At 38.8% G+C, this 14,442-nt stretch overlaps 1 protein-coding gene across 3 annotated transcripts in view; it reads right to left on the bottom strand.

Moving 5' to 3' along the window:
• ENTREP2 (endosomal transmembrane epsin interactor 2) overlaps window positions 1-14,442 on the bottom strand; it is a 455,758-nt gene that overhangs the window by 124,111 nt on the left and 317,205 nt on the right. For all 3 annotated transcript variants that reach the window (XM_063639058.1, XM_055278517.2, XM_063639057.1), the window contains exon 3: window positions 1,812-1,922. In XM_063639058.1, the coding sequence (XP_063495128.1) occupies window positions 1,812-1,922 (111 nt within the window). The remainder of the gene's footprint in view (window positions 1-1,811; window positions 1,923-14,442) is intronic.

Below are 14,442 nucleotides of genomic sequence, written 5' to 3'. Positions count from 1 at the left end.
GGAGGGGTCAGCCCTTCAAGCTTGTGCATTGTGTGTGGGCTTTCTTTTTGGTGTGAACCTCCAGGCACTGTGGTTTCCCTTCACCCAATCACTCTGTCTCCCCCACACAGGGCCCTGCATTGGAAAATGAGAGTCTAAGAAAAAAATGGCCAGTTCCTCGTAGGTCACCAGATTTTGCTATACTCATAGCACCTAGTATTTAGGAATAAAGAGCTGGCCAAGTTATGGATACAAGATGGCGACTTATCCTTTCCGATGGAGATGGGGATCCAGGTTGTGTCAATTGTCAATCATAAGGGGGTCTACACCATACCGAGAATACTTCTGTGCACATCATATAGGGATGAAATCTGATCAATGCTCTCTAGGCCACATTCAACAGACAATAACAAGATGAAGCTCCAACAATTCATTTTTGTAACTCAGTGGGCGCTTCAGCATTGAAACTGTGCCAACTGACACTGGTCCTGCTGGCCTTCGTAGATAAGAATGCAGAGAGCAGCAGGCTTTCCAGTGGCTGCCCCTGTGAATCCAAACGACATGGTCCCAAGCCAAGCAGGCATGGTCCCACAGCAGAAAAGCTTCTGGTAATTCAGCAATCACTTTTCAGAATCATAGCCACAGGCAGAGCAGGCAGAGACCAACTGTGGAGGGACATGGCTCTGAAAGGTAGCCTGCTGTTGCTTCCAAGACAAAGAAACAAAGGCCCATGTCCCCACACCCAGGAGCCACAGTCCTATCGGGAGTTTAAGTATATTTATACCAGAATGCAACCAAACACACTGCAATTTCTGTCACAGCCAGATGTACCTATTACAGTACCATGAGCTAAGTTATTTTGAAATGATAGTTCTATCCAATAAACAAGTTGTTGATCTTCTACAACAAGCTCGTCCGACCCACTACGCTGCATGCAGCCCAGGACGGCTTTGAATGAGGCCCAACACAAATTCATAAACTTTCTTAAAACATTATGAGATTTTTTTTTGTGACTTTTTTTTTTAGCTCATCAGCTATTGCTAGTATTAGTGTATTTTATATGTGGCCCAAGACAATTCTTCTAATGTGGCCCGAGGAAGCCAAAAGACTGAATACCTCTGTTCTACAATGTACACAGCACGCTGTCTACAATTTTCTGAATGTGGCCCAACACAAATTCGTAAACTTTCTTAAAACATTATGAGGTTTTTTTGCAATTTTTTTTTTTTTTTTTAGCTCATCAGCTATCGCTAGTTTTAGTGTATTTTATGTGTGGCCCAAGACAATTCTTCTAATGTGGCCCAGGGAAGCCAAAAGACTGAATACCTCTGTTCTGCAATGTACATAGCACACTGTCTACAATTTTCCTGGATCTGAAAGAAAATTCTTTTTAATTGAGAAATGCTAACTATATTGTTTTGATATATTCGTCATCCAGCATAATATGTACATCAGCACTTAAAATTGACTTGCAAATTGATTTTTAAAAATTCAACACAAATAAGAATCAATGCAACAAATGCTAAAATATAATAGTTACTAAGGATATTTATTCCAAAATAGCACTACATTGCGATCCTTAAAAATATACTACTAGTAGCTGATTTACAAGAAGAAAAAGTTTTAATTGTTCTACTTATAAATCAGTAAGCGAATTATCTAACTTATAGAAATAAATCAGCTTAACCTAAATACCTTAAACTAGAAAACATCAGAATGAATTGAAAGTGTACATGAGAACTTAAGAGTACAATAAAATTATTTTTAAAATTGCTCTTGTGCAAAATCAAATCCTATGACCTTTATGAAAGGGTTTGCATTTCATTACTTACCAACTGGCAGCCTTCTAGGGAGTTGACTAGCTGAGCATTCTGACAAGAGAGAATTGAACCAGCCAAATTCAGCATTACACACACTGCAGAAAGCAGCATGAAAAAGGTTATCTGGAAACAAACCAAACAAAAAATTGATTATTCACTTGGAGAGGCCCAAAGGAAAAATGACATGGCTTTACAACAGCTTTCATTTATTATACAACAGTTGATCACATAATTACATGAATAACATGTATGTGTTTTAAAGGAAAGTGGTAGGTTATTTCTCAAACTTCCAAATTCATATGATCTGAAATAGAAAAAGTAAGATCTGTAGGAAGCCATAGCAAGGTACCATGATTTTGTTTAAAACCTATGATGATAAAATATTTAAGGAGTTAAACTTGAAAGACTGTGCATTATATACTCTTAACAGTAACAAGTTACACATTATTAAAGGAAATCAAGTGAAAGAAGTATATTTATTAGAAGGCCTTTAGGTTTGTTTTAATTTTTATTACAGAACATTTCATACACATGAAAAACCAAAGAAAACAGTATAATGAAGTCACATGTGCCCATCACCCAACATCAATAATTAATCCACTTATGGCCAACTGTGCTTCATTTATAGCCCCTACCATCTGGATTATTTCACAACTAATACCAGGCATCATATAATTTTACCCTTAAATCTTTCTAAAGGAATTGAGAAGCTTTCTGAAAACATAGCCAAAATAGTCATCATATCTATAATAAATAAAAATTTATTAATATAATCAGATATTGAGTTCACATTTCCCTAATTGTCTAAATTTTTTCACACTTTGAATCAGGCTACACAGGATACAAAGCAGGTCCATGTGGTACAACTGGCTGTTAGGAATCTTAGACAGTCTGTGGGTTTCCCGTCCACTTTTTCCTCTGTGAAATTTACTGAAGAAACCAGTTCATTTGTCCTATAGAGTTTCTTACAGTCTAAACTTTCTGATTGTAATCCTCTATGATTTAACATTTCTCTAGCCTCTTATTTCTTGTAATTTGGTGATTAAATACAGAGGTTTGGCCAAATTCAGATCAATAAAAGGCAAATACTGTCTCTCTCTCTTTTTTTTTTTTTTTTTTTTGGGATGGAGTCTCACTCTGTTGCTGGAGTGCAGTGGTACAACCTTGGCTCACTGCAATCTCCACCTCCCGGGTTCAAGAGATTATCTTGCCTCAGCCTCCTGAGTAGCTGGGACTACAGGTGTGCACAACCACACCCAGCTAATTTTTGTATTTTTAATAGAGATGGGGTTTCACCATGTTGGCCAGGTCGGTCTCGATCTCTTGACCTCATGATCTGCCCTCCTTGGCCTCCCAAAGTGCTGGGATTACAGGCATGAGCCACCACGCCCAGCCAATATTGTCTCTCTTTTTGTGATGTTAGCAGCCATTTTTAATGATGACTTAGACTCATTAATTTATTAGGGTTTCCAAAATAGTGCTAGTTTCACTCTGTCATTTTTTCTTTATGAATAAGAATACATATAGAGACAGAGACTTTTCCTCATCAACTGTTTTGTTACCCTGAGGTATAGTTCATATAGGAAAAGCAGGATATATACTTGACTCTTTCTGTTCATTTTCCAGGCTTTAAAATAATTTTAAATTTTGCAAAATAAACTCAAGGAAGTTGGTATGCTTAATTAGCACTCTTTCTGCACCTATGTAAATAATTAGGCCAAATCTAATGAAGAAAGACCCTTTTTGTGATGGAGAATAACCTTTAAGATTAATCTGATCAAGAGGCGGGGAGACTGGCATTAAAACTTGTTAAAGAGCAAAAAAAAAAAAAATTCACTGGATATTCTGTCTAATGCACACTTCAGGGTTATTTCTGCCTTTCAATGTCTTTATGCTATTTCAAAACTCTGCATAAAACTGATAAAACTTGATAGTTTATCAACTGATAGTGGTTAAAACTGATAGTAGTGCAGATGATTCTTGATGATACAAATGTAAAGGAATTTTGTCTGGTAGAATGTAACTGATTATTGCCCCACTGATATTGACCACTTTTACATTTATTTGTAAATTTATTTCAGCATTCCTGATTGCTTATATGTGTGCAGTGTTTCAATGAGCCTTTGAACTGCTTGTAACATCTTACTGATTTCCTCATTAAATAATGAGTTAGACATAGTCTTTGACACATGTCTATTTTTTTAAAAAGCTGATTCCTGGCCAGGCGCAGTGGCTCATGCCTGTAATCCCAGCACTTTGGGAGGCCAAGGTGGGTGGATCATGAGATCAGGAGTTTGAGACCAGCCTGACCAACACGGTGAAAGCCCATCTCTACTAAAAATATAAAAATTAGCTGGGCATGGTGCTGCGCGCCTGCAATCCCAGCTACTCAGGAGGCTGAGGCAGGAGAATTGCTTGAACCTGGGAGGTGGAGGTTGCAGTGAGCCGAGATCTCCAGCCTGGGTAACAGAGCAAGACTCCATCAAAAAAAAAAGAAGCTGTTTCTCTAGCATCCTCCAAAATTAACAATATCATGAAATAGTATTTTGTCTGTTTGGTGGAGAGGGGAGTGAGTTTGAGTCATTATGAGCCAAGAACTTAAACACTTAAACACATTTGATACATTTTAATCATCTGTGTCATTAGACAGAGTCCACTCAAGTTGACACCTGGGTCCTTTCAACACAACTCCAGTAGACCTCGACAGCTGTCTTGCTTTCTGTATGAGAAGATAGTACAGGATCATCTTACAGTTTTCTACCCAAGAGACCTATAATCAGCCATTTCTCCAGTAAGTCCAGGTTCCTTTAAACGAGAATGGTACTCAGACACCATAATTTTTGTGCTACAGGTGCTCTTTGCTACTTGGAGCTTCACTGTTTGCAGTTGTCAGACATATCATGAGTTCACAATTAGGTTTCTGATTTAAATTCAACACTACTAAGTTTTCACAATGAAATACCATCTCACACCAGGCTATTAATAAAAAGTAAAAAATAACATGTTAGCAAGGATGTGGAGAAAAGGGAACACTTATACACTGTTTGTGGAAATGTAAATTAGTTCAGCCACTGTGGAAAGCAATGTGAAGATTTCTCAAATAACTAAAAACAGAATGACCATTCGACCCAGCAATCCCATTACTAGGTATATACCCAAAGGAAAATACATTGTTTTGCCAAAAAAAAAAAACCCACCTTCCCATATGTTCACCACAGCATTATTCACAATAGCAAAGTCATAGAACCAACCCAGATACCCATCAATAGTGGATTGGATAAGGAAAATTCCATGGTACGTATACACCATGGAATACTATACAGCCATAAAAAAGAACACAATCATGGCCGGGCATGGTGGCTCACGCCTGTAATCCCAGCACTTTGGGGGATCGAGGCGGGTGGATCAAAAGGTCAGGAGATTGAGACCATCCTGGCTAACACAGTGAAACCCCGTCTCTACTAAAAATACAAAAAGTTAGCCAGGCATGGTGGTGGGTGCCTGTAGTACCAGCTACTCAGGATGCTGCGGCAGGAGAATGGCGTGAACCCGGGAGGCAGAGCTTGCAGTGAGCTGAGATCACACTACCGTACTCCAGTCTGGGAGACACAGCGAGAGTCCGTCTCAAAAAAAAAAAAAAAAAAAAAGAACACAATCATGTCCTTTGCAGCAACATGGATGCAGCTGGAGGCCATATTATACGAATTAACACAGAAACAAAACCAAATACTATATATTCTCACTTATACGGTGGGAGCTAAACTTTGGGTACACACAGACACAAAGATGGGGACAATAGGCACTGAGGACTGCAACCGGGGGTTGGGGGAAGAGCTGAAAAACCACCTATTGGGGTACTGTGCTCACTAACTGGGTGATGGGATTAGTAGAAGCCTAAACTTCAGCATCACGCAACATACCCAGGTAACAAACCTGCACATGTACCTCCTGAATCTAAAATTTAAAATAAATATAGTCATACATAACCAAAAAAACCCACAAACAAAACTATAAGATTTTTATGTAACCATATTAATTTTACATCTGTATCTCCTTTCAACCATGCCAAAAACTATTTCTCAATATAATTAATCTGTTGGATTTAATTTCACAATATCCACGCAACAGTCTCAAAATAACACCGATACAATTGCCGAAAAAAATGACTGAAAATAGTTTAAGATTTATATTTATTTTTATTCTTACAGTACATTCTACCAGAAATAGTCAAATTATGGTGTTTTAAACTCACATGGTTCCTTTATATGTGGTTATGCTACTGATCAGGAACCCAGGTTCATTCCTTTTATTGCATTTTTTCTTGTGTAAGAATTGTTTCTAAAACTGAGTTTCATTTCTAATTATATAAAATGATTCCAAACTCAGGTCCATAAATGAAGTTTCACATAAGTCTAGCTTTTATCCTGTTCCTCCACTCTATTTCCTCCCATTTATTAATAGGCAAGCATTTATTTTTTAATTTTATGTTTTATCCTTCCATCATTTTTTAGTAAAAGTATATAACAGTAGCATAATACACACATTTTCTTTACTTTTTTTGCACTTAATATAGTGAAGATCACTCGAAATAAGAACACACAAATAACCCTATTCCCTTCTACAACTGCCTAATACTTCATGGCACAGATGAATCACAATTTATTTATTTATTTATTATTTATTTATTTATTTATTTTGAGATGGAGTTTCACTCTTGTTGCCCAGGCTGGAGTGCAATGCAGCGATCTCGGCTCACCGCACCCTCCTCCTCCCAGGTTCAAGCGATTCTCCTGCCTCAGCCTCTCGAGTAGCTGGGATTACAGGCATGCGCCACTGCACCGGGCTAATTTTGTATTTTTAGTAGAGACAGGGTTTTTCCATGTTGGTCAGGCTGGTCTGGAACAACCGACCTCAGGTGATCCACCCGCCTCGGCCTCCCAAAATGTTGGGATTACAGGCGTGAGCCACCACGCCTGGCCAAATCACAATTTATTAAGCCAGGTCCCTATGGATGAACATTTGGGTTATTTTTAGTCCTTTGCTATTTATTATAAGTAGTGTTGCCATGAACAGCCTTGTTCATGTATCTTTCTATATGTTTCCCAGCATGGCTTTGGGATATATTCTTAAAAGTGGCATTGCTGGATCAAGGGATAAATGTTTGTTTAATTTGCTAGACGTTACCACATTCCTCATCATACGACTGGTACTATTTTTCATTCCCACTAACAATGTATACGAATGATAAGATCTTACATTTTCTGTTAATACCTTAAAAATGTTTTAGCTAAATTAAATTTAGGAAAAAAACTGGTATTACCATTCTCTACCATAACTCTAATGTGTACCCCCCAGATGTAGTTAAATTTATTTTCCTTAAAAATGTACACAGGAGACAGAATTCATAAGAGGATATTTTGTTCATTTAGGAACTATTTCAAGTTCATAATGTTAGCAGTATCTCAGCAATGGTTTTTAATAACTGCAGAGTCTTATGGCATCCCATGGAAAAGTTAGGTCACATAGAAAGGGTCAACTTTGCCGGGCGTGGTGGCTCACACCTGTAATCCCAGAACTTTGGGAGGCTGAGGCAAGCGAATCACGAGGTCAGGAGATTGAGACCATCCTGGCTAACACGGTGAAACCCCCGTCTCTACTAAAAATACAAAAAATTAGCCGGGCGTGGTGGCGGGCGCCTGTAGTCCCAGCCACTCGGGAGGCTGAGGCAGGAGCATGGCGTGAACCCGGGAGGCCGAGCTTGCAGTGAGCGGAGATCCCGCTACTGCACTCCAGCCTGGGCGAGACGGCAAGACCCTGTCTTAAAAAAAAAAAAAAAAAAAAAAGGGCCAACTTTAGGCCAGGCACGGTGGCTCACGCCTGTAATCCCTGCACTTCAGGAGGCCGAGGCGAGTGGATCACGAGGTCAGAAGTTCCAGACCAGCCTGATCAAGATGGTAAAACCTCATCTCTACTAAAAATATGAAAAAATTAGCCGGGCGCAGTGGCAGGCGCCTGTAATCCCAGCTGCTCAGGAGGCTGAGGCAGAAGAATCACTTGAACTCGGGAGGCGGAGGTTGCAGTGAGCCAAGATTGCGCCACTGCACTCTAGACTGGGTGACAGAGCAAGGCTCAGTCTCAAAAAAAAAAGAAAGGGCTAACTTTAATTTTTCATATTAGAAGTTACAGCAGTCCCATAGTATCATTCAAATGATGTGTAAATAAACTGGCCTGCACAGCTTCGAAACTGAGGTCAAAAAGTAATTGCTGAAAACATCATGAAAGCAAATCTACACAGAAGCCAACAAGAGACTACCCTGAGAATTAGTAAGTGCTGAACAACACAGATGTTGCAAAAGTCAAGGAGGTAAGAGACAATAAGATCTTTTTGCCTGTTTATTTTTGTTTAATTGTGGTAAAATATCCATAATAAAAATGTACTTGTATTTTCTAATTTGTTTTTTAAACTGTGGTAAAATATTCATAACATGAAGTTTACCTTTATTACCATTTTTACGTGTGCAGTTTAATGACATTAAGTGTGTTCACATTGTTGTGGAACGATCATCACTATCCATTTCCAGAGAATGTTTTGTCTTCTCAAACTGAAACTCCATACCCATTAAACAATCATTCCTTCTCCTCCCACCTCCTAGCCCCTAGCAATCACCACCATTCTACTTTCTGTCTCTTGAAATTTGATTACTCTAGATATGTTACATACGGGAAATCATACAGTACTTTTCCTTTGGTGACTGGCTGATTTCACTTATAGCATAATATCTTCAAGGTTCATCCATATTGTAGCGTGTGTCAGAATTTCCTTCCATTTCAAGGCTATTCGAATAATATTCCATTGTTCCAGAAATTGGTCCTGCCAATGAAACAACTTTTCTGAGTGGGCAAGAACTTTGAATCAACTATTTCATAACTCTGGAAGCTGGCTGAATACCTGTAGCATCCAGAGGGATAATCTGATGAAGAAAGAGGTTGGCATTCAAGGAAATCTCCGTCAGGTCATTGGCTGACCATGGATATAATGGAATAGAGACTTTAGTGATCACACACAATAAGGAATAAAATCTGCTCAAAATTAGGTTGGAAAAGTCACTAAAGAAACAGATGGCTACAGCTCTCAAAAAGCAGTTATCAGGTATCATTGAGGAGAGAAGATAGTCTGATTTCAGAGTCACCACATTACAGTATTCAAAATGTCCAATTCTCAAATATTTCCTGCTTGACCAATCTCTAGCACTTGAACAAAATATTAACATAGATTCTAACAGCTCAAGGCCACATCCCTAGGATGGCTCTAGCTCCCCACAAAATGCCTGCCTGAGAAAATTCAAAGCTGCCAGAAGAGTTTACTGTTAGTTCCAGCCAACACTTGAAGACACCCTGTGTCCCAGCCTCTGTGGGAGGGTAGGAGCCTAACTCTGATAAGCACTAGCTAACAATCCCAGATGGGTTTCACATGGGCCAATCCCTACTTTCCACTTTTGGTAATTTTTCACTTCCTTGACTTTACTAACCACCCCCTACACCCTGCTCACCCTCCCTCCTGATTCTTCATTCTTCCTTTAAAACACCTAGTGAGGCCTGGCACAGTGGCTCACACCTACAATCCCAGCACTTCAGGAGGCCAAGGCAGGCAGATCACTTGAGCCCAGAAGTTAGATACCAGCCTGAGCAACATGGTAAATTCCCATATATATATATATATATATATATATATATGAAGAAAAAATGCAATTATTAAAAAATCAAAACAAAACAAAAGCCCAGAAACCTCTGTACAAATTGAAGTTGAGTTCAGTTAACACCAGACTCTTTTCCATAGTGTAATAGTTTATTACTCAGTAAAATGTGTCCTTTCCATTTTAACTGGTGTCCAGCTTTGTGTATCTCTGGCAGAAACACATGAATTAACAAAAGTCGTTCAAGACAAAATAGAAATTCTCAATATCTGTATATCAAGGAAAGAGACTGAATCAGGAATCAAAAATCCTCCCAACAAAGAAAAGTCTGGGCCTATTTGGGGTCTCTGGTGAATACTCTCAAACATTTAAGGAATTAACACCAATCTTATGCAAACTCTCTCGAAAATTGAAGGAGAGGGAGCACTTCCTAACTCATTTTATGAGGCAGGATTACCCTGGTGCCAAAGCCAGACAAAGACACTACAAGAAAAGTAAACCATAGACTAATATCACTTATGAATATATACATAAAATCCTCAATACATTTCAGAAGATTAAATCATATAAGTACCTACTCTGACCAAAATAAAGTGAAGTTAAAAATCAGTAACAGAAAGAAAACTGGAAGGAAACAAAAGGAAATTGGATTCTACTCCGTGACCAAGTGGGATTTACTTCAGGAATGCAAGAAAGTCGATCAATGTAGTACACAACATCAATACACTGAAGAAGAAAAAAAGCACATCATCATCTCAACACCGAAAAACCATTTGACCCAATTTGAGAATTCTTATCTTTCAGAGACACGTGCCAAAATATTTACAGGTAAAATCATATATGGCATTTGCTTCTAAGTAATCTGGACTAGGGGAGGAATACAAAGTAGTTGAACTGGGTGGGGATACAGACGAAATAAGATTATCCACATATTGAATCTTGTAGCTCATCTTTCTACTTTCACATGTTTGAAATTTTCTAAAATAAAAAATTTAAAAACAGAAGAAAAGACATTTTAAGAGGATACTTTTAAAATAAGGCAGGAAGGAAACTGGAAATATGTTAATATAATACTAAAAAGCATTATTAGGAATAAACAGAGTCTAAAAGCAACAATTCACCAGGAGGAGATAATGATGCTAAACCTGTTTCACCTTTACAAATATAGCCTGAAAATATATAAAATAAAAAACAAGACTTAACAAAATCATAATGAGAGATCTTTCCCATTGCTCAGAAATAGATTAGGCAATAAAAATAGACTATATAATATTTGAACACCACAATTAACAAGCTTTAGGTAATAAACATACTGTGAACATATCAAAAACACATACACAGCTGCTTGGGAGGCTAGCGGGGGAGGACTGCTTGTGGTAAGGAGCTCAAGACCAGCCTGAGATACATGGCAAGATCCCATCTCTAAAAAAATAGTTTTAAAAATTAGCTAGGCATGGTGGTGCTTGCCTGTAATCCCAGCTGATCAGGAGGCTGAGGAAGGAGGATCACTTGAGCCCAAGAGTTGGAGGCTGCCGTGAGCTACGATTGTGCCACTGCATTCTAGCCTGGGCAACAAGCAAGATCCTATCTCTAAAAAGTTTTTTAAAAATTAGCCAGGCATGGTGGTGCTTGCCTGTAGTCTGAGCTAATTAGGAGGCTGTGGCAGGAGGCTCACTTGAGCCTGCATCTACTGCACTCTAGCCTGGGCAACAAGCAAACTTCTATCTCTAAAAAGGAAAAGACAAAAAGAAAACATACTGAATTCACTTCTTTTTTAAAGGACACTTGGAGCATACAAAAAACTAACCACATATTAGGCCAAAGAGCACGTTAAAATATTTTAAAAACTGATTTTATACTCAACATTTTATCTCACTCAAAGCAATTTTTTAAAAAATCAAAGACCAACAACAAAAAGCATAGTTCAAATCCAAATATTTGAAAATTTAAAAAGATCACTCACTTGCAATTAGAATCAAAGACAAATCAAAACAGATATTAGGAAATATTTAGAATTGAATATAATAAAAATACATCTGAGAATTTATCAAATATGAGTAATATTGTCAAGATAAATATATTGCCTTAAATGAATTAGAAATGAAAATCAATTGACTAAGTATCTACTCCAGAAATAAAAAAAAAAGAAACACTAAGTAAACCCAAGGAAAGTAAAAAGAAAGGAAACATAAAGTAATTAAATCAAAAAGGGAAACAATAAAAAAGATCAATACAACAAAATTTCTTGAAAATACTGATAAAATAAATAAACTCCCAGCACAAATGGCTCCAGAAAAAAAAAAAAAAAAAAGAGCGAAGGCAAAAAATAATTCTGGGAGTACAAAAAGAAAGACTGAGAATCTATAAGCAAAGATGCATGGTGTTATGCTATATACATACTGGTTTCCTTCCATGGTTCCTGTTTCCTAACTCCCATAATCTTCGTTATACTGTTGGGGTTCTTTAGGTCTCAGGCAACAGAATCTCTCTTTCTGACCTTCTCCTGTCTTTCTTTCATCTGCCCCAATCAGGCCTCTGATTGTGGGTCAAAAGACCCTCATTTCAGAAAAGGGTCCTGCCCCAAACCCTAGAGGAAGGAATACTACACAGAGAGGCCAAGAAAACTCTGAGCAGACAGGCTTTGCTGGCTTTAGCTCGTGTGCGTTTTTGTCCAATCACATTTCTGCACAGTTGTCAGTCATGCCTATGTAATGAAGCTTCCATAAAAACCCAAAAGGACAGGGTTCAGAGAGCTCCCAGACTGCTGAACATGTGGTGGTTCCGGTAGGGTGGCATGCCCAGGGAGGGCATGGAAGCTCCACACACCTTCCCCATACCTTGCCCTATGCATCTCTTCATCTGTATCTTTTGCAATACCCTTTATAATAAACCAGTAAACGTGTTTCCTGAGTTGTGTGGACTGCTCTTGCAAATTAATTGACAAAGAGGACAAAGAAGACAAATTAATTGACAAAGAGGACATCATCAGAACCCCAACTTGAAGACCATTGGTCAAAAGTTCTGGAGGCCTGGACTTTTGCCTAGTGTCTTGAGGGTGGGCAGTCTTGGGGACTGAGCCATCCTGTGGGATCTGACACTATCTCCAGGTAGATAGTGTTGGAATTGAATTGGAGGACACCCAGGTGGTGTCTGCTGCTTCCTCCATAGGGGAAACCCCCTACACATTTGATCACAGAAGTCTTCTTCTGTGTTGATGATTGTTGTGGTGTGAGAGCAGAGGAAAAACGAAGTTTGAGTTTTTTCTCTAAAAAAGATGTAAAAGAATTATTTTTAAATCAAAGGACAATACTAAGAAATGCTTTCCACTAATTATATCAGAAAACATATGAAAACATCTTCTAGAAGATACAAGTGACCAAAACAAATTTCTAAAGAACAGAAAACCTGAACATAATCTTGACAAAAATATCAGTAAAAATCTACCCACAAAAAACACCAGGCCCACAGCCTTTCACAGGTAGATTTGTTCCAAACTTTCGAAAACATCTAATCTTCCAGTAATAGGGCAAAAGGCAAGTTTCCCAATGCATTTATAAGACCAGAAGTTTTTCTATTTCCTGAACAATTCAGTGCAATAGCTGTTAAGTGGGACAGAACAAGTTTCATGTCCTGGGAGAGGCCAAGGTCACCTGAGTGGGGTTAGAGCTCTAGCAATGGGTAGTGGGTGACTGCACAGACAAGCCAGTTATGTGGGACATCGGAGCCCAGGTGGGAAGCTAAGCGCACCCACGTGGGATGGTATGGCAGCGAGGATAGTGGATTGGTTATTTACAAGGGGAATTAATCAAATAAGTAAATATGGTAAAGATAATAGGTGCTGAGTTTCTCAAACCAGAATACACACAGTGGTGCTGTAATGCAAATGGCAGTATCAATGTAATCTCATAGTCTTCAGTGCTGTGTAGATGACTGATAGATAAATATCCTATAACTTCGTCACCTAGAAGGCTGGAAGCAATGATATTTCCAGGAGGCATGAGCAAACCTAGCAATCTTGTTTCTGAATTCCATTCTCCACCAAAAGAAACCAGATCTCTTTAGGAAAAGGATTAACTACAGGCCTAGGGCAGGGAGAGTTAAAGTCTGAACTCCTGGGCAGGCGTGGTGGCTCATGCCTATAATTCCCAGCACTTTGGGAGGCAGAAGTGGGCGGATCATGAGGTCAGGAGATTGAGACCATCCTGGCTAACACGGTGAAATCCCCGTCTCTACTAAAAACACAAAAAATCAGCCGGGCATGGTGGCGGGTGACTGTAGTCCCAGCTACTCGGGAGGCTGCGGCAGGAGAATCACTTGAACCCAGGAGGCAGAGATTGCAGTGAGCCGAGATTGCACCAATCCACTACAGCCTGGGCGACAAAGCGAGACTCCGTCTAAAAAAAAAAAAGAACTCCCTCTCTTTTTGTGCTATCAAGTAAGGAAATGCTCAATAAATGACGTTGGGGGCATGTTAAAGATGCAAAAGCCAGCTTTAAGGGGCTCCCACTGGCCAAATCAGGGACAATTTGAGTATCGAAATATGTAATGGTAATAAAAGATTAGATAATAAGTTAATGATAATAAGAGACCCATGGGTCTATACAAAGTCTTAAAGTGTCTCCACACAAGTTATTTGTTTACCTTAAAGGAGAAAATTTCACAGTGGAGGCACATGACAGAAATCCACCTTAACCAAAGTGATCAAAGTGTCAAAATAACAGGACAAATTGAAATTTTGTGCCACCTGATAGGATCCAAAAATAACACAGCATTGCTTCTGTGATATTCTTCCGAAAGATGCATAATTCAAATCCAATCATGAAGAAACAGCAGACAAACCCCAGCTGAAGGATGTTCTACAGAAAACAGGCCCATATTCTTCAAGTGAAGGTCATGATGGTCAAGGAAAGACTGAGGAACTACTGGCAATAGGAAGGAGACTAAAGAAA

This window comes from Symphalangus syndactylus, chromosome 5 (assembly GCF_028878055.3).
Source record: "Symphalangus syndactylus isolate Jambi chromosome 5, NHGRI_mSymSyn1-v2.1_pri, whole genome shotgun sequence".
NCBI classification, from domain to species: domain Eukaryota; kingdom Metazoa; phylum Chordata; class Mammalia; order Primates; family Hylobatidae; genus Symphalangus; species Symphalangus syndactylus.
The sequence above is the reverse complement of the archived record's forward strand: the minus strand, read 5'-3'. Positions and strand labels throughout refer to the sequence as shown.